General features: G+C 69.6%; 1 protein-coding gene across 1 annotated transcript; it reads right to left on the bottom strand.

Annotated features, from left to right (window-relative positions):
* Nucleotides 1-285: 285 nt before the first annotated feature.
* LOC309604197 (1-phosphatidylinositol 4,5-bisphosphate phosphodiesterase beta-3-like) lies at nt 286-17381 on the bottom strand (the record flags this gene model as incomplete). Its single annotated transcript, XM_082339128.1, is given in 15 exon segments — nt 286-366; nt 1675-1751; nt 2641-2733; nt 2735-2756; nt 3794-3935; nt 4746-4781; nt 5543-5597; nt 5599-5676; nt 6676-6767; nt 7967-8071; nt 9957-10008; nt 10011-10058; nt 13450-13611; nt 16056-16210; nt 17219-17381. Coding segments are annotated over 15 exon segments (1361 nt in total), but the record flags the coding sequence as incomplete, so codon positions are not given.
* Nucleotides 17382-20622: the final 3241 nt, after the last annotated feature.

Raw genomic sequence — 20622 nt, 5'->3', positions numbered from 1 at the left:
GCCCCCTATGGCCCCCCCCAGCCCCTATGGCCCCCCCAGCCCCTATGGCCCCCTATGGCCCCCCCCCCAGCCCCTACGGCCCCCGACAGCCCCCTATGGCCCCCTATAGCCCCCCCCAGCCCCTATGGCCCCCTATAGCCCCCCCCAGCCCCCTATGGCCCCCCCCCAGCCCCTATGGCCCCCTGCAGCCCCCTATGGCCCCCCCCCAGCCCCTATGGCCCCCTATGGCCCCCTGCAGCCCCCATGGCCCCCCCCAGCCCCCATGGCCCCCCCCGGCCCCCGTACCCCCCCTGGCGCCGCCCCCGCGCCTCGCTGATGCTGTTGTGGCGTTTGCGATCCAGGATCTTCTGCAGCTCCTTCTTCTCCCTGCGGCACCCGCCGCCCTGGGGCACCCGCTCCGGGACCCCCACCCACCCCGGGACCCCCACCCCGGGACCCCCACCCACCCCGGGACCCCCACCCGCCGCCCTGGGGCACCCGCTCCGGGACCCCCACCCACCCCGGGACCCCCACCCTGGGACCCCCACCCACCCCGGGACCCCCACCCGCCGCCCTGGGGCACCCGCTCCGGGACCCCCACCCACCCCGGGACCCCCACCCTGGGACCCCCACCCACCCCGGGACCCCCACCCGCCGCCCTGGGGCACCCGCTCCGGGACCCCCACCCACCCCGGGACCCCCACCCCGGGACCCCCACCCACCCCGGGACCCCCACCCGCCGCCCTGGGGCACCCGCTCCGGGACCCCCACCCACCCCGGGACCCCCACCCCGGGACCCCCACCCACCCCGGGACCCCCACCCGCCGCCCTGGGGCACCCGCTCCGGGACCCCCACCCACCCCGGGACCCCCACCCCGGGACCCCCACCCACCCCGGGACCCCCACCCGCCGCCCTGGGGCACCCGCTCCGGGACCCCCACCCACCCCGGGACCCCCACCCCGGGACCCCCACCCACCCCGGGACCCCCACCCGCCGCCCTGGGGCACCCGCTCCGGGACCCCCACCCACCCCGGGACCCCCACCCTGGGACCCCCACCCACCCCGGGACCCCCACCCGCCGCCCTGGGGCACCCGCTCCGGGACCCCCACCCACCCCGGGACCCCCACCCGCCGCCCTGGGGCACCCGCTCCGGGACCCCCACCCTGGGACCCCCCACCCACCCCGGGACCCCCACCCCGGGACCCCCACCCACCCACCCACCCCGGGACCCCCACCCTGGGACCCCCACCCACCCCGGGACCCCCACCCGCCGCCCTGGGGCACCCGCTCCGGGACCCCCACCCTGGGACCCCCACCGCGACCCCCACCCACCCCGGGACCCCCACCCTGGGACCCCCACCCGCCGCCCTGGGGCACCCGCTCCAGGACCCCCACCCACCCTGGGACCCCCACCGGGACCCCCACCCCGGGACCCTGGGGCACCCACCCCGGGACAGGCACCCACACCCACCCTGGGACCCCCACCTTGGGGACCCCCCCCAGCACCCCCAGGGACCCCCCCACCCTGGGGACCCCCAGTAGCACCCCAGGGCACCCTCCAGCACCCCAGGGACCCCCCCCCACCCATGGGACCCCCCCCCCAGGCCTCCCCCAGCACCCAGGGACCCCCCCCCAGTGCCCCCAGCACCCAGGGACCCCCCCCCCCAGTGCCCCCAGTGCCCCCAGCACCCACCTCTCACTGGTCTGGTGCAGGCGCTTGAGCTGGGCGGCCTGAGCCTCCAGCGCCACCTCCCGCAGCCGCTGCTGGGCCTGCGACCAGTACGCACCAGTAAGGACCAGTATGGCCCTCCCAGCTGCTAGGGCTGCACACACCCCCAGTACAGACCAGTATGCACCAGTATGGACCGGTACAGGCAAGCACAGCCCTTCCTACTGCTGGGTTTTCAATAGCCCAGTACAGACCAGTAAGCACCAGTACGGCCCTCCCAGCTGCTGGGGCTGCACACATCCCAGTATACACCAGTCCGCACCAGTGTGGGCCAGTACAAACCAGTATGGGCCAGTACAGCCCTCCCTGCTGCTGGGTTTTCAATACCCCAGTACAGGCCAGTAAGTACCAGTATGGCTCACCCGGCTGCTGGGGCTGCACACACCCCCAGTACACACCAGTACGGCCCAGTATGGGCCAGTACAGCCCAGTAGGCCTCTCCCTACTACTAGGTTTTCAATACCCCAGTACAGACCAGTAAGAATCAGTACAGACCAGAAGGGCCCTCCTAGCTGATGGGGCTGCACGCAAGCCAGCACAGACCACTATGGACCAGTATAGACCAGTATGGCCCACTACAGACCTCCCTATTGCTGTCCCCCTGCCCTCCCCGCCGCTCCCAGTCCCTCCCAGTGCTCCCAGTCTGCCCAGTACCTGCCGCAGCTGCTCCCGCTTCCAGCCGTGCTTGGCCCCCTGCCCTCCCCGCCGCTCCCAGTCCCTCCCAGTGCTCCCAGTCTGCCCAGTACCTGCCGCAGCTGCTCCCGCTTCCAGCCGTGCTCGGCCCCCTGCCCTCCCCGCCGCTCCCAGTCCCTCCCAGTGCTCCCAGTCTGCCCAGTACCTGCCGCAGCTGCTCCCGCTTCCAGCCGTGCTCGGCCCCCTGCCCTCCCCGCCACTCCCAGTCCCTCCCAGTGCTCCCAGTCTGCCCAGTACCTGCCGCAGGTGCTCCCGCTTGCAGCCGTGCTCGGCGTGGTGCTGCTCCTCCCGCAGCTGCAGCAGCCCCCGCAGCGCCGCCCGCTGCCCCCCCCGCCTCTGCCGATTTGCTGGCGCTGTTGGGGGGGGGGACACCCCAAATTAGGGGACACCCCCACTTTGGGGGCACCCCCATCCCCCCCCAAGCCCCCCAGTATCGCGGGGGGGCGGGTCACGGTTTTGGGGTGCCCCATAGGGGAGGTTTTGGGGGTAACCAGCAGCATTTTGGGGCTGGGTGGCTTTTTTTTGGGGGGGGCAAGTTTTGGGGACCCCCAGGTGGGGGCGGGGTGGTTTGGAGGGCCCCCCCCAGGATTTTGGGGTCCCCCGGGTTAATTTTTGGGGGTCCCACGACAACGGCAGGGGCATGGTTCACTTTGGGGGTGCCGGGGCACCCCGTTTGGGGTCCCGCCTGCTCTTGAGCTGCTTCAGGATGATTTGGGGGTACCCCAGGATTTTGGGGGGCCCCACGGTTGCTTTGGGTACCCCTAGGGCTCTTTGGGGGGGGGCACTGTGAGTTTGGGGGTGCCCCTTTTTTGGGGTGCCCCTTTTTGGGGCTCCACCCGCTCTCCCCCTCCGAATTTGCTGCTCCAGATCCCTGGGAGACGGGGGGACACTTTGGGGGTGCCAGCGCCATTTTTGGGGGGGAAACAAAGACATTTTGGGGTCCCCCCAGGTGATTTGGGGCCCCAGAGCATTTTGGGGGACCCCCAGGGCTGCTCCTAGGGGACCCCCACTTTTTGGGGTGCCCCTTTTCGGGGCTCCACCCGCTCTCCCCCTCTTCATTCACCACTCAGTCCCTGGGAGACTGGGGGGCACTTTGGGGGTGCCAGCACCATTTGGGGGGGTCCCAAAGTAATTTTGGGGTCCCCCCAGGCAATTTGGGGCCCCAGAACATTTTGGGGGACCCCCAGGGCTGCTCCTGGGGGGCCCCCACTTTTCGGGGTGCCCCTTTTTCGGGGCAAAGCCCCTTTGCTTCTCCCCCAGCCAGCTGCGTTGAAGCAGGGCGGCTTTCGAGCTGCGGGGTTTGATCTTGGGGGGCTCTGGGGAGATTTTGGGGGGCCCCGGGGGAGATTTTGGGGTGCGGGTTTGGGGGTGCGGGGTTTTGGGGTCCCACCTGGCTGCCAGGCGCTTGTGCAGAGCCACCAGCTTCTTGACGTGCTTTTTGCGCAGCTCCTTCAGCTCCCGGTACTGCTGCTTCAGCAGCTTCACGTAGGCCTTGTGCTGCCGCAGCTCCTCCACCGACTGCGGGGCCACCTCTGGGGGGGGGGTTGGGGGTTCAGGGGGGTCCCCAAAATCCCTCGGGGGGGGTGCGACAATTTGGGGGACCCCCCATGACCCGAAAATGGGGGTACAGCCCTCCCAGGGCACCCTGTGCCTCCTTGGATGCCCTATGTTGCCCCACCATGGCAGTAAATGGGGGAATTTGGGGGTTCAGAGTAAGATTTGGGGGTTCAGGGAGGAATTGGGGGTGCAGGGGGGTCCCCAAAACCCCTCGGGGGGGTGCGACAATTTGGGGGACCCCCCATGACCCGAAAATGGGGGTACAGCCCTCCGAGGGCACCCTGTGCCTCCTTGGATGCCCTATGTTGCCCCACCATGGCAGTAAATGGGGGAATTTGGGGGTGCAGGGGGGATTTGGGGGTTCAGGGAGGATTTGGGGGTGCAGGGGGGGTCCCCAAAATCCCTCGGGGGGGTGCAACAATTTGGGGGACTCCCCATGACCCGAAAATGGGGGTACAGCCCTCCGAGGGCACCCTGTGCCTCCTTGGATCCCCTATGTTGCCCCACCATGGCAGTAAATGGGGGAATTTGGGGGTTCAGAGTAAGATTTAGGGGTTCAGGGGGGATTTGGGGGTGCAGGGGGGGTCCCCAAAACCCCTCGGGGGGGGTGTGACAACTTGGGAGACCCCCGGAGCCCTCAAACAGGGGCTACAACCACCAGAAACCACCCCAGGGAGGGTTTTGGGGGGCCCCCGCTGGACTGGAAATGTGGGGGACCCCCCCAGATTTTGGGGGTGCAGCTGGGGGGGCCCCCCAAATCGAGGGGGAGCCCCCCCAAATCTTACCTGTGAGGACGCTGGCGATGAGGTCATCTCTCTGCCCTGGGGTGGGGGGGGAGAAAATAAGGGGGGACCCCATGGGGGGTGGTGCCCCCCCCTTTAGCACCCCCAGATTTTGGGGGGCCCCCCAAGGAGCTGGGAGCCCCCGAGGGGGAGGGGAAGGAAGAATTTGGGGGGCCCCAAGGGGAGGATTTGGGGGACCCCCCCCCACCCTGAGACCTGGGCTGGGCTTTTGGGGGGCATTGGGGGGGGAGATTTGGGGGACCCCCCCCTTACCTGGGCTGGATTTTGGGGGTCCCTGGGGGAGATTTGGGGGGGGCCCTATGGGGGGGGATATGGGGGGGCCTCCCATTCACCTGGGCTGGATTTTGGGGACCCCTCTTATCTGGGCTGGATTTTGGGGGGCCCTGGGGGGGATTTTGGGGGGGGCCCCCCCACCGGGGCTGGCTTTTGGGGGGGCCCAGGGGGGGATTTGGGGGACCCCCTGTCACCTAGGCTGGATTTTGGGGGTCCCGAGGGGGATTTTGGGGGGCCCTGGGGGGGTTTTGGGGACCCCCCTTTACCTGGGCTGGGGTCTTGGGGGTCCCTGGGGGAGATTTTGGGGGGCCTGGGGGGGATTTGGGGGACCCCCCCTCAGCTAGGCTGGATTTTGGGGGGGCCCAGGGGGATTTTGGGGGCCCCGGGGGGGGATTTGGGGGACCCCCCCCTCACCTGGGCTGGATTTTGGGGGCCCCGGGGGGGTTTAGGGGTCCCTGGGGGAGATCTGGGGGGTCCCCGGGGGGATTTGGGGGACCCCCCCTCACCTGGGCTGGGGCCCGCGGGGGGCCCGGGGGGGGGCGCCCCGGGGGTGGGGGGGGGGGCGGGGCTCCGGGGGGGGGTCAGCAGCCGCCTCCCCTCGTGCCCCCCCCGGGCTCTCGCGGGGCTTCTCGGGGCTCTCCTGGGGGGAGGAGGGGGGGTCAGGGGCCCCCCCAAGTCCCTGTGACCCCCCCCAAACCCCCCGGGGCCCCCCCAAATCCCCACACCCTCCCCAGCCCCTCTGAGACCCCCTCACCCCCCCCAAGGGCCCCCCCAAATCCACCACAGCCCCCCCCAAACCCCCTCGGGGTCCCCCCAACCCCCTCAGAGCCCCCCCAAACCCCCTGGGGGCCCCCCAAATCCACCACTGCCCCCCCAAAACCCCTCAGCGTCCCCCCAAAACCCCTTGGGGACCCCCCAAAATTCCTGCAGCCCCCCCCAAATCCTCTCACCTTTACCCATCCCAGCCCCCCAAAAACCACCCCAACCTCCCCCAACCCGGCCCCAAGGGCCCCCCAAAATCCGCCGTGCCCCCCCCAACACCCCCAAACCCCCTTGGGGTCCCCCAAAACCCCTGGGACCCCCCAAAACCCCCCCTGACCCCCCCAAATCCTCCAGCCTCTTCATCCATCCCAGCCCCTCTGAGACCACCTCACCCCCCCCCAAGGGCCCCCCCCAAATCCACCACAGCCTCCCCAAACCCCCTCGGGAGCCCCCCAACCCCCCCGGGGCCCGCCCAAACCCCTGGGGCCCCCCCAAATCCACCACAGCCCCCCCCAAACCCCCTCGGGGTCCCCCCAATCCCCTCAGAGCCCCCCCAAACCCCCTGGGGGCCCCCCAAATCCACCACAGCCCCCCCCAAACCCCCTCGGGAGCCCCCCAATCCCCTCGGAGCCCCCCCAAACCCCCTGGGGCCCCCCCCAAATCCACCACAGCCCCCCCAAACCCCCTCGGGAGCCCCCCAATCCCCTCGGAGCCCCCCCAAACCCCCTGGGGGCCCCCCAAATCCACCACTGCCCCCCCAAAATCCCTCGGGAGCCCCCCAAAACCCCCCTGGGGACCCTCCCCAACCCCCCTGGGTGCCCCCCAAAACTCTCAAGGCCCTCCCCCCCCCCCCCCAAAATCTTGGGGTGCCCCCCACCTCGCCGTCGCCCATGAGGGCGGCCAGCCGGCGGGCGCGCTGGTCCATCAGGCTGACGTGTTTGATGGGGTTGATCAAAGCCTCGGCGTAATCTGGGGGGGGGGCGACGAGATTTGGGGGTGACCGGGGGGGGGAAGGGCCCCCCAAAACCCAGGGGGGGTCCCCCCAAAAAAGGGGAGCCCCCCCCCTTAAAAAAGAGAAGCCCCCCCCCCCAAATGGGAGCGCCCCAAGGAAGGAGAGATAGAGCTGCCACGCTGGTGGGTATGCCCCCCCCCCCCCAAATTGGGGGATCCCCCCAAAAAGGGGGGACCCCCACCATGGGTGGCACCCCAAAAATGAGGGGAATAGGGGGGCACCCCAAAAATGAGGGGGGGCAAAATGGGGGGTACCTCAAAAGTGAGGGGAATTGGGGCGCCTCAAAAATGAGGGGGGCAAAAATGAGGCACCTCAGCAATGGGGCAAATGGGGGGCACCCCAAAAAAGGGGGGCACCCCAAAAAGGGGGGGTTCCCCAAAAAGGGGGGGGCAGCCCATAAGTGAGGGCACCCCAAAAATGAGGCATACTCAAAAGTGGGGGCACCCCAAAGGTGGGGGCACCCCAAAAAGGGGAGACACCCCAAAAAAGGGAGACACCCCGAAAATGGACACCCCCTTAAAGGACACCCGAAAACCGAGGGGCACCCCACAAATGGGGGGTACCCCACAAATGGGGTCACCCAAAAAGCAGGGGACCCCTCAAAAGGCACAGGGTCCCCCAAAAAGTGGGGGGACCCCAAAAAAGAGGGGAAACCCCCCCCAAATAGGGTTAAACCCTCCCAAATGGGTGCTGGGGCTGCCCCAATCCCCATTCTGGGGGTGCTGCCCCCCCCCCCCCAAACTTTTGGGGACCCCTCAACAACGAAGGACCCCCCCCAAAAAAGCACAGGAGACCCCCAAAAAGAGGGGGGACCCCAAAAAGAGGGGGGTAACCCCCCAAAATGGGCTCAAACCCTCTCAAATGCACCCTGGGGCTGCCCCAATCCCCATCCTGGGGGTGCCGCCCCCCCCAGCCCCCCAAAAACTTTTGGGGACCCCTTAACAACTGAGGACCCCCCCTCAAGAAGCACAGAGGACCCCCCAAAAAAGAGGGGGACCCCCCCAAAAATGGGGTCAAACCCTCCCAAATGGGTGCTGGGGCTGCCCCAATCCCCATCCTGGGGGTGCTGCTCCCTTCCTCCCCGCCCCCCCCCCGGGTTTTGGGGTCCCCCCCAGGTTTTGGGGTCCCCCCCCCCGGGTTTCGGGGTCCCCCTCACCCTGGTGGCCGTGGGGGACGTAGTCGCAGGCCTGGGTGTGGAGCAGGAGGGCGGGCAGGCAGAGCGGCTGGTTGCTCTCGTTGCGCAGGCAGACGTAGTGGTAGCCTGGGGGGGCACAAAATGGCGGCTTGGGGGGGGGGGGGAGAAATGGGGGGGGCCCCCCCGGCGAGGCCCTGCACCCCCAAACCCCAGGGACAGCCCCTCCCCCGCTGCTGCCATGGTAACAGGCCTGGTACAGGGCATTGTGGGTAGGCCCAGAGCCTTGTTGCCATGGTAACAGGCCTGGTACAGGGCATTGTGGGTAGGCCCAGAGCCTTGTTGCCATGGTAACAGGCTCGGTACAGGGCATTGTGGGTAGGCCCAGAGCCTTGTTGCCATGGTAACAGGCCTGGTACAGGGCATTGTGGGTAGGCCCAGAGCCTTGTTGCCATGGTAACAGGCCTGGTACAGGGCATTGTGGGTAGGCCCAGAGCCTTGTTGCCATGGTAACAGGCCTGGTACAGGGCATTGTGGGTAGGCCCAGAGCCTTGTTGCCATGGTAACAGGCCTGGTACAGGGCATTGTGGGTAGGCCCAGAGCCTTGTTGCCATGGTAACAGGCCTGGTACAGGGCATTGTGGGTAGGCCCAGAGCCTTGTTGCCATGGTAACAGGCCTGGTACAGGGCACTGTGGGTAGGCCTGGCCCCTGTTGCCATAGTAACAGGCCTGGTACAGGGCATTGTGGGTAGGCCTGGCCCCTGTTGCCACGGTAACAGGCCAGGAGCAGGGCATTGTGGGAAGGCCTGGCTACCTCAGGTCCCTGTTGCCATGGCACCGTGAGTAGGCCCGAGCCCATGGGCCCCCCCCGCCGCCATGGGGACCCCCCACCCATCATGGGGACCCCCCAGGGCCCCCCAACCACCATGGGGACCTCCCCTACATCATGGGGACACCCCCAGTGCCCCCCCCCCTCCATGGGGACCCCCCAGGACCCCCCCACCCATCATGGGGACCCCCCAGGGCCCCCCAACCACCATGGGGACCTCCCCTACATCATGGGGACCCCCCAGGGCCCCCCCAACCACCATGGGGACCCCCCCACCCATCATGGGACCCCCCCCATGAGGACACCCCCCCCATGGGACCCCCCACCCCATCATGGGGACCCCCCCAGGGCCCCCCCAACCACCATGGGGACCCCCCCACCCATCATGGGACCCCCCCCATGAGGACACCCCCCCCATGGGGACCCCCCACCCATCATGGGGACCCCCCCAGGGCCCCCCCAACCACCATGGGGACCCCCCCACCCATCATGGGACCCCCCCCCATGAGGACACCCCCCCCATGGGGACCCCCCACCCATCATGGGGACCCCCCCAGGGCCCCCCCCAACCACCATGGGGACCCCCCCACCCATCATGGGACCCCCCCCATGAGGACACCCCCCCCATGGGGACCCCCCACCCACCATGGGGACCCCCCCAGGGCCCCCCCACCCACCATGGGGACCCTCCACCCATCATGGGGACCCCCCAGGGCCCCCCCAACCACCATGGGGACCCCCCCACCCATCATGGGACCCCCCCATGGGGACCCCCCACCCATCATGGGGACCCCCCAGGGCCCCCCAACCACCATGGGGACCTCCCCTACATCATGGGGACACCCCCAGTGCCCCCCCTCTCATGGGGACCCCCCAGGACCCCCCCACCCATCATGGGACCCCCCCCATGAGGCACACCCCCCCCATGGGGACCCCCCACCCACCATGGGGACCCCCCCCAGGGCCCCCCCACCCACCATGGGAAACCCTCCACCCATCATGGGACCCCCCCAGGGCCCCCCAACCACCATGGGGACCCCCCACCCACCATGGGGTCTCCCCCAAACCCAACATGGGGACCCCCCAGGGCCCCCCCAACCACCATGGGGACCCCCCCAGCCATCATGGGACCCCCCCCATGAGGACCCCCCCCCCCCATGGGGCCCCCCCCGGGCCCCCCCTCACCGGAGCGCAGGGCGGCGACGGGCAGGACGCGGTGCCCCAGCAGCCGCCCCCCCCCTCCTCGTAGGCGGCCACGCGCAGGGAGGCCAGGGCCGGCAGCACCACCTGCACCAGTGCGCCCAGTCACCACCAGGGACCCCCCAGTCACCCCCAGGGACCCCCAGGGACCCCCCAGTCACCCCCAGGGGACCCCCCCAGTCACCCCCAGGGACCCCCAGGGACCCCCCAGTCACCCCCAGTAACGCCAGGAACCCCCCAGTCACCCCCAGGAACCCCCAGGGACCCCCCAGTCACCCCCAGGAACCCCCAGGGACCACCAGTAATGCCCAGCAACCCCCCAGTCACCACCAGTGCGCCCAGTCACCGCCAGTAATGCCCAGGAACCCCCCAGTCACCACCAGTAACGCCCAGGAACCCCCCAGTCACCCCCAGGAACCCCCCCAGTCACCCCCAGGGACCACCAGTAACGCCCAGGAACCCCCCAGTCACCACCAGTGCACCCAGTCACCGCCAGTGCGCCCAGTCACCCCCAGGAACCCCCCAGTCACCACCAGTGCGCCCAGTCACCCCCAGGGACCCCCCAGTCACCCCCAGGAACCCCCAGTAACGCCCAGGAACCCCCCAGTCACCGCCAGTGCGCCCAGTTACTGCCAGGAACCCCCCAGTCACCACCAGTAACACCCAGGAACCTCCCCAGTCACCACCAGTAACGCCCAGGAACCCCCCAGTCACCGCCAGTGCGCCCAGTCACCGCCAGGAACCCCCCAGTCACCGCCAGGAACGCCCAGTCACCACCAGTAATGCCCAGGAACCCCCCAGTCACCACCAGTAACGCCCAGGAACCCCCCAGTCACCGCCAGTGCGCCCAGTCACCGCCAGGAACCCCCCAGTCACCCCCAGGAACCCCCCAGTCACCACCAGTAACGCCCAGGAACCCCCCAGTCACCACCAGGAACCCCCCAGTCACCACCAGTGCGCCCAGTCACCGCCAGTGCATCCAGTCACCGCCAGGAACCCCCCAGTCACCGCCAGTAACGCCCAGGAACCCCCCAGTCACCACCAGTAATGCCCAGGAACCCCCCAGTCACCACCAGTAACGCCCAGGAACCCCCCAGTCACCACCAGTGCGCCCAGTCACTGCCGGTGCACCCAGTCACCGCCAGAAACCCCCCAGTCACCACCAGTGAGCCCAGTCACCGCCAGGAACCCCCCAGTAACCTCCCCAGTCACCACCAGTGCGCCCAGTCACCGCCAGGAACCCCCCAGTAACCTCCCCAGTCACCACCAGTGCGCCCAGTCACCGCCAGTGCGTCCAGGAACCCCTGGTGCACCCAGTGACCACCAGAAACCCCCAGTGACCACCAGTGCACCCAGTAACGCCCAGGAAGCCCCCAGTCACCGCCAGGAACCTCCCCAGTCACCACCAGTGAGCCCAGTCACTGCCAGGAACCCCCCAGTAACACCCAGGAACCTCCCCAGTCACCACCAGTAACGCCCAGGAACCCCCCAGTCACCACCAGTGCGCCCAGTCACCGCCAGGAACCCCCCAGTCACCACCAGAAACCCCCAGTGACCACCAGTGCACCCAGTAACGCCCAGGAACCCCCCAGTCACCACCAGTGCGCCCAGTCACCACCAGAAACCCCCCAGTCACCACCAGTGCGCCCAGTCACCGCCGGTGCACCCAGGGACCACCAGTAACCCCCAGTCACCACCAGTGCTCCCAGTAACACCAGGAACCCCCAGTCACCACCAGTGCTCCCAGTCACTGCTGGTGCCCCAGTAACGCCCAGGAACCCCCCAGTCACCACCAGTGCGCCCAGTAACGCCCAGGAACCCCCCAGTCACCACCAGTGCGCCCAGGGATCACCAGTAACCCCCAGGGACCCAGTTCTCTTCCAGTCCCTACAAGTCCCTCCCAGTCCCTCCCAGTGCCCCCAGTTTGGCACCTTGTGGAAGAGGAAGGGCTCCTCGTCCCAGACGGGGTCCAAGGGGTTCCCCAGTCCCTCCCAGTCCCTCCCAGTGCCCCCAGTTTGGCACCTTGTGGAAGAGGAAGGGCTCCTCGTCCCAGACGGGGTCCAAGGGGTTCCCCAGTCCCTCCCAGTCCCTCCCAGTGCCCCCAGTTTGGCACCTCGTGGAAGAGGAAGGGCTCCTCGTCCCAGACGGGGTCCAAGGGGTTCCCCAGTCCCTCCCAGTCCCTCCCAGTGCCCCCAGTTTGGCACCTCGTGGAAGAGGAAGGGCTCCTCGTCCCAGACGGGGTCTAAGGGGTTCCCCAGTCCCTCCCAGTCCCTCCCAGTGCCCCCAGTTTGGCACCTTGTGGAAGAGGAAGGGCTCCTCGTCCCAGACGGGGTCCAAGGGGTTCCCCAGTCCCTCCCAGTCCCTCCCAGTGCCCCCAGTTTGGCACCTCGTGGAAGAGGAAGGGCTCCTCGTCCCAGACGGGGTCCAAGGGGTTCCCCAGTCCCTCCCAGTCCCTCCCAGTGCCCCCAGTTTGGCACCTCGTGGAAGAGGAAGGGCTCCTCGTCCCAGACGGGGTCCAAGGGGTTCCCCAGTCCCTCCCAGTCCCTCCCAGTGCCCCCAGTTTGGCACCTCGTGGAAGAGGAAGGGCTCCTCGTCCCAGACGGGGTCCAAGGGGTTCCCCAGTCCCTCCCAGTCCCTCCCAGTGCCCCCAGTTTGGCACCTCGTGGAAGAGGAAGGGCTCCTCGTCCCAGACGGGGTCCAAGGGGTTCCCCAGTCCCTCCCAGTCCCTCCCAGTGCCCCCAGTTTGGCACCTCGTGGAAGAGGAAGGGCTCCTCGTCCCAGACGGGGTCCAAGGGGTTCCCCAGTCCCTCCCAGTCCCTCCCAGTGCCCCCAGTTTGGCACCTCGTGGAAGAGGAAGGGCTCCTCGTCCCAGACGGGGTCCAAGGGGTTCCCCAGTCCCTCCCAGTCCCTCCCAGTGCCCCCAGTTTGGCACCTCGTGGAAGAGGAAGGGCTCCTCGTCCCAGACGGGGTCCAAGGGGTTCCCCAGTCCCTCCCAGTCCCTCCCAGTGCCCCCAGTTTGGCACCTCGTGGAAGAGGAAGGGCTCCTCGTCCCAGACGGGGTCCAAGGGGTTCCCCAGTCCCTCCCAGTCCCTCCCAGTGCCCCCAGTTTGGCACCTTGTGGAAGAGGAAGGGCTCCTCGTCCCAGACGGGGTCCAAGGGGTTCCCCAGTCCCTCCCAGTCCCTCCCAGTGCCCCCAGTTTGGCACCTTGTGGAAGAGGAAGGGCTCCTCGTCCCAGACGGGGTCCAAGGGGTTCCCCAGTCCCTCCCAGTCCCTCCCAGTGCCCCCAGTTTGGCACCTCGTGGAAGAGGAAGGGCTCCTCGTCCCAGACGGGGTCCAAGGGGTTCCCCAGTCCCTCCCAGTCCCTCCCAGTGCCCCCAGTTTGGCACCTTGTGGAAGAGGAAGGGCTCCTCGTCCCAGACGGGGTTGAAGGGGTTCCCCAGTCCCTCCCAGTCCCTCCCAGTGCCCCCAGTTTGGCACCTTGTGGAAGAGGAAGGGCTCCTCGTCCCAGACGGGGTTGAAGGGGTTCCCCTGGCAGGGCCGGGTGCGGAAGCGGCGCCGCGTGTCCACGGGCAGCCCGAAGACGTCCACCTCCACGTAGACCCCCCCGCGCCGCTCCGAGAGGAACTGCCCCGAGATCACCTGGGGGGGCACCCCGAAATCAGCCCCGCACCCCAAAACTGCCCTGGCACCCCAAAACCCGCCATGGCACCCCAAAACCCGCCCTGGACCCCCCCAGAGCCACCCTGGACCCCCCAAAACCCCCCAGCACCCCCAGAGCCCACGCGCCGCTCCGAGAGGAACTGCCCCGAGATCACCTGGGGGGGGGGACCCCGAAATCAGCCCCGCACCCCAAAACTGCCCTGGCACCCCAAAACCCGCCCTGGCACCCCAAAAATCTGCCCTGGCACCCCAAAACCTGCCCTGGACCCCCCCAGAGCCACCCAGCCCCCTCCAAACCCCCCAGACCCCCCCCAAAACCCCCCAGCACCCCAAAACCCGCCCCAGCCTCCCCAGAGCCCCCCCCCCAGCCCCCCCAGCCCTGCCCTGGCACCCCAAAACCCGCCCCAGCCCCCCAAAACCCCCCAGCCCCCCCCGCCCTGGGGGAACGAGGGGCACTGGGGCCCCCCCCCACCTCTGGGGACATTTGGGGGGGCTGTGGGGACCCCCCCAGCACCACTTGGGGGGGGGGGGGCTGAGGATCCCCCCCCACCCCCTGGGCAATTTTGGGGTCCCCCAGTCAGTTTAGGGGTCCCTGGGGCAGTTTTGGGGTCCCCCCCCCAGTCACTTTGGGGGGGGCTGTGGGGTCCCCCCCCCTCAGGGCCGCTTGGGGGGCCATGGGGTCCCCCCGCAGCCATTTTGGGGCCCTGTGGAGCCCCCCCAGCGCCATTTTGTGGGGGCTGTGGGGACCCCCCACCCCCCGGGGCAGTTTTGGGGTCCCCCCCCCAGTCACTTTGGGGGGGGCTGTGGGGGTCCCCCCCCCTCAGTGCCACTTTGGGCCCTGTGAGGACCCCCCAGCGCCATTTTGGGGCCTGTGAGGATCCCCCCAGCGCCATTTTGTGGGGGCTGTGGGGACCCCCCCACCCCCCGGGGCAGTTTTGGGGTCCCCCCCAGTCACTTTGGGGGGGGCTGTGGGGCCCCCCCCCCCCCTCAGTGCCACTTTGGGGCCTGTGGAGCCCCCCCAGCGCCATTTTGGGGCCCTGTGGAGCCCCCCCAGCGCCATTTTGGGGCCTGTGAGGATCCCCCCAGCGCCATTTTGTGGGGACTGTGGGGACCCCCCACCCCCCGGGGCAGTTTTGGGGTCCCCCCCCAGTCACTTTGGGGGGGGCTGTGGGGTCCCCCCCCCCCTCAGTGCCACTTTGGGGCCTGTGGGGACCCCCCCAGCGCCATTTTGGGGCCTGTGGGGACCCCCCCAGCGCCATTTTGTGGGGGCTGTGGGGACCCCCCACCCCCCGGGGCAGTTTTGGGGTCCCCCCCCAGTCACTTTGGGGGGGGCTGTGGGGGTCCCCCCCCCTCAGTGCCACTTTGGGCCCTGTGAGGACCCCCCAGTGCCATTTTGGGGCCCTGTGGAGCACCCCCGCAGCCATTTTGGGGCCTGTGAGGATCCCCCCAGCGCCATTTTGTGGGGCCTGTGGGGACCCCCCCGCAGCCATTTTGTGGGGGCTGTGGGGACCCCCCACCCCCCGGGGCAGTTTTGGGGTCCCCCCCCAGTCACTTTGGGGGGGCCATGGGGTCGTCCCCCCCCTCAGGGCCGCTTGGGGGGCCATGGGGTCCCCCCGCAGCCATTTTGGGGCCCTGTGGGGACCCCCCCAGCGCCATTTTGGGGCCTGTGGGGACCCCCCCAGCGCCATTTTGGGGCCCTGTGGAGCCCCCCCAGCGCCATTTTGTGGGGACTGTGGGGACCCCCCACCCCCCGGGGCAGTTTTGGGGTCCCCCCCCAGTCACTTTGGGGGGGGCTGTGGGGTCCCCCCCCCCCCTCAGTGCCACTTTGGGGCCCTGTGGAGCCCCCCAGCGCCATTTTGGGGCCTGTGGGGATCCCCCCAGCGCCATTTTGGGGCCCTGTGGAGCCCCCCCAGCGCCATTTTGGGGCCTGTGAGGATCCCCCCAGCGCCATTTTGTGGGGACTGTGGGGACCCCCCACCCCCCGGGGCAGTTTTGGGGTCCCCCCCAGTCACTTTGGGGGGGGCTGTGGGGCCCCCCCCCCCCCCTCAGTGCCACTTTGGGGCCTGTGGGGACCCCCCCAGCGCCATTTTGGGGCCCTGTGGAGCCCCCCCAGCGCCATTTTGGGGCCTGTGGGGACCCCCCGCAGCCATTTTGTGGGGGCTGTGGGGACCCCCCACCCCCCGGGGCAGTTTTGGGGTCCCCCCCCCAGTCACTTTGGGGGGGGCCGTGGGGTCCCCCCCCCCCTCAGGGCCGCTTGGGGGGCCATGGGGTCCCCCCGCAGCCATTTTGGGGCCTGTGGAGCCCCCCCAGCGCCATTTTGGGCCCTGTGGAGCCCCCCCGCAGCCATTTTGTGGGGGCTGTGGGGACCCCCCACCCCCCGGGGCAGTTTTGGGGGTCCCCGGGGCACTTTTGGGGGTCCCCACCTGCACCCGCAGGGTGTTGGCGACGATCCCGTCCACCAGGTCCTCGGCGAAGGGATCGAAGGCTTTGTCCCGGCGCCGCATGAACTCAGGTTTGAGCAGGAGCCCGCAGCGGGCGTTGTACTCGAACAGGCCCAGGTTGAGCTGCATCGGCACGTCTGGGGCGCGCCGTGGGGCAGAGCCGTGGGGCGGCGTCAGCGCCGTGGGGCTGAGCCGTGGGGCAGAGCCGTGGGGAGGCGTCAGCGCCGTGGGGCTGAGCCGTGGGGCTGAGCCGTGGGGCTGAGCCGTGGAGCGGCGTCAGCGCCGTGGGGCTGAGCCGTGGGGCAGAGCTGTGGGGCTGAGCCATGGGGCTGAGCCGTGGGGCAGAGCCGTGGGGCGGCGTCAGCGCCGTGGGGCTGAGCCGTGGGGCTGAGCCGTGGGGCAGAGCCGTGGGGCTGAGCCGTGGGGCTCCGACAGGCCCAGGTTGAGCTGCATCGGCGCGTCTGGGGCGCGCCGTGGGGCAGAGCCGTGGGGCGGCGTCAGCGCCGTGGGGCTGAGCCGTGGGGCAGAGCCGTGGGGCGGCGTCAGCGCCGTGGGGCTGAGCCGTGGGGCAGAGCCGTGGGGCGGCGTCAGCGCCGTGGGGCTGAGCCAGGGGGCAGCTATGGGGTGCAGGGGGACCCCGCTGTGGGGCTGTGCTATGGGTCAGGGTCACGCTATGGGGCTGCTGCAGCGTAGGCTGCGCTCTGGACCACGCTATGGGGCCACGCTGTGGGGCAGGGCTGTGCTATGGGTCACGCTGTGGGTCAGGGCTGTGCTATGGGTCGCGCCGTGGGGCCGGGCCACGCTCTGGGGTCATGCTGTGGGTCAGGGCTGTGCTATGGGTCGCGCCGTGGGGCCGGGCCACGCTCTGGGGCCACGCTGTGGGTCAGGGCTGTGCTATGGGTCGCGCCGTGGGGCCGGGCCACGCTCTGGGGCCACGCTGTGGGTCAGGGCTGTGCTATGGGTCACGCTGTGGGTCAGGGCTGTGCTATGGGTCGCGCTATGGGGCCGGGCCACGCTCTGGATCCATGCCGCGAGCCGAGGGGCATGGCGGATCGCGCTCAGGACCGCGCAACGGGGATGGGGGGCTGCGCTATGGGTCGGGGCCGCGCCGTGGGTCGCGCCGTGGGTCGCGCCGTGGGGCTGACCGAGGGTCTGGAAGTTGAGGGCGGCCATGTGGCAGCCGGCGTTCCAGAAGAGCTGGGGCTGGAAGTTGGAGGAGTCGACGCGGGTGCCCTTGGGGTAGACGCGGCTCAGCTGACGCTTGTTGTACCTGCGCGTCAAGGGCCACGCGACCCACGGCTGCCCCATAGCTGCCCCATAGCTGCCCCATAGCGGTCCCACAGCTCCCCCACACCACCCCCGTGCCACTTTCACACAGCCCAACCGGCCCCACGGCCGCCCCCCAACCTGCCCTGGCCATGCCCTGGCTGCCCCACGGCCACCCCACTGCCCCCCAACCTGCCCTGGCTGCCCCACAGCCGCCCCACGGCTGCCCCACTGCCCCCCAACCTGCCCTGGCTGCCCCACAGCTGCCCCACGGCTGCCCCACTGCCCCCCAACCTGCCCTGGCCATGCCCTGGCTGCCCCACGGCCACCCCACGGCCCCCCAACCTGCCCTGGCCGCCCCACAGCCGCCCCACTGCCCCCCAACCTGCCCTGGCTGCCCCACGGCCGCCCCACAGCTGCCCCACTGCCCCCCAACCTGCCCTGGCTGCCCCACAGCTGCCCCACGGCTGCCCCACTGCCCCCCAACCTGCCCTGGCTGCCCCACAGCTGCCCCACGGCTGCCCCACTGCCCCCCAACCTGCCCTGGCTGCCCCACAGCTGCCCCACGGCTGCCCCACTGCCCCCAACCTGCCCTGGCCGCCCCACAGCTGCCCCACGGCCGCCCCACTGCCCCCCAACCTGCCCTGGCTGCCCCACAGCTGCCCCACGGCTGCCCCACTGCCCCCCAACCTGCCCTGGCTGCCCCACGGCCGCCCCACAGCTGCCCCACGGCCCCCCAACCTGCCCTGGCCGCCCCACAGCCGCCCCACAGCCGCCCCACTGCCCCCCAACCTGCCCTGGCTGCCCCACGGCCGCCCCACAGCTGCCCCACTGCCCCCCAACCTGCCCTGGCTGCCCCACAGCTGCCCCACGGCTGCCCCACTGCCCCCCAACCTGCCCTGGCTGCCCCACAGCTGCCCCACGGCTGCCCCACTGCCCCCCAACCTGCCCTGGCTGCCCCACAGCTGCCCCACGGCTGCCCCACTGCCCCCCAACCTGCCCTGGCCGCCCCACAGCTGCCCCACGGCTGCCCCACTGCCCCCCAACCTGCCCTGGCTGCCCCACGGCTGCCCCACAGCTGCCCCACGGCCCCCCAACCTGCCCTGGCCGCCCCACAGCTGCCCCACGGCTGCCCCACTGCCCCCCAACCTGCCCTGGCTGCCCCACGGCCGCCCCACAGCTGCCCCACTGCCCCCCAACCTGCCCTGGCTGCCCCACAGCTGCCCCACGGCTGCCCCACTGCCCCCCAACCTGCCCTGGCCGCCCCACAGCTGCCCCACGGCCCCCCAACCTGCCCTGGCTGCCCCACGGCCGCCCCACGGCTGCCCCACTGCCCCCCAACCTGCCCTGGCTGCCCCACGGCCGCCCCACAGCTGCCCCACTGCCCCCCAACCTGCCCTGGCTGCCCCACAGCTGCCCCACGGCTGCCCCACTGCCCCCCAACCTGCCCTGGCTGCCCCACAGCTGCCCCACGGCTGCCCCACTGCCCCCCAACCTGCCCTGGCCATGCCCTGGCTGCCCCACGGCTGCCCCACTGCCCCCCAACCTGCCCTGGCCGCCCCACGGCTGCCCCACGGCCGCCCCACTGCCCCCCAACCTGCCCTGGCCACCCCACAGCTGCCCCACGGCCGCCCCACTGCCCCCCAACCTGCCCTGGCTGCCCCACAGCTGCCCCACGGCTGCCCCACTGCCCCCCAACCTGCCCTGGCTGCCCCACGGCTGCCCCACGGCCGCCCCACTGCCCCCCAACCTGCCCTGGCCGCCCCACAGCTGCCCCACGGCCACCCCACTGCCCCCCAACCTGCCCTGGCCGCCCCACAGCTGCCCCACGGCCACCCCACTGCCCCCCAACCTGCCCTGGCCGCCCCACAGCTGCCCCACGGCCCCCCAACCTGCCCTGGCTGCCCCACGGCTGCCCCACTGCCCCCCAACCTGCCCTGGCTGCCCCACGGCTGCCCCACGGCTGCCCCACGGCCGCCCCACGGCCCCAGGCGGCTGGGCACCCCAAAACGCTCCCCAAAAGTCACCTAATGCCCCCAGGCACCCCAACCCCCCCGCCATGCACCCCAAAAGCTGCGTGTGCCCCCTAAGGCACCCCAAAACCCCCTCTCTCCCCCCAAGAGCACCCCAAAATCCTCTATACACCCCCAATGCACCCCAAAACCCCCTATTCACCCCCCAATGCACCCCAAACCCTGCTCGTATACCCTGAAAGCACCCCAAAATCCCCCTCTCTCCCCCCAAGAGCACCCCAAAATCCTCTATACACCCCCAATGCACCCCAAAACCTGCTCGTATCCCCTGAAAGCACCCCAAAATCCCCCTATCTCCCCCCAAGAGCACCCCAAAATCCTCTATACACCCCCAATGCACCCCAAAACCCCCTATTCACCCCTAAATGCACCCCAAAACCTGCTTGTATCCCCTAAGACACCCCAAAATCCCCCTATCTCCCCGCAAGAGCACCCCAAAATCCTCTATACACCCCCAATGCACCCCAAAACCTGCTCGTATCCCCTGAAAGCACCCCAAAATCCCTCTATCTCCCCCCAAGAGCACCCCAAAACCCCCTATTCACCCCTAAATGCACCCCAAAACCTGCTCGTATCCCCTGAAAGCACCCCAAAATCCCTCTATCTCCCCCCAAGAGCACCCCAAAATCCTCTATACACCCCCAATGCACCCCAAAACCCCCTATTCACCCCTAAATGCACCCCAAAGCCTGCTCATATCCCCTGAAAGCACCCCAAAATCCCTCTATCTCCCCCCAAGAGCACCCCAAAATCCTCTATTCACCCCCAATGCACCCCAAAACCTGCTCGTATCCCCTGGAAGCACCCCAAAATCCCTCTATCGCCCCCCAAGAGCACCCCAAAACCCCCTATTCACCCCTAAATGCACCCCAAAACCTGCTCGTATCCCCTGAAAGCACCCCAAAATCCCCCTCTCTCCCCCCAAGAGCACCCCAAAATCCTCTATACACCCCCAATGCACCCCAAAACCTGCTCGTATCCCCTGAAAGCACCCCAAAATCCCCCTATCTCCCCCCAAGAGCACCCCAAAATCCTCTATACACCCCCAATGCACCCCAAAACCCCCTATTCACCCCTAAATGCACCCCAAAACCTGCTCGTATCCCCTGAAAGCACCCCAAAATCCCCCTCTCTCCCCCCAAGAGCACCCCAAAATCCTCTATACACCCCCTCTACACCCCAAACCCTGCTCGTATCCCCTTAAGGCACCCCAAAACCCCCCTCTCTCCCCCCAGGAGCACCCCAAAACC

The sequence above is a fragment of the Platalea leucorodia genome (assembly GCF_965183815.1).
Source record: "Platalea leucorodia genome assembly, contig: HAP1_HAP1_SCAFFOLD_457, whole genome shotgun sequence".
Lineage (NCBI taxonomy): Eukaryota > Metazoa > Chordata > Aves > Pelecaniformes > Threskiornithidae > Platalea > Platalea leucorodia.
Note: the sequence above shows the minus strand (reverse complement) of the source record. Positions and strands in the feature narration are given on the sequence as shown.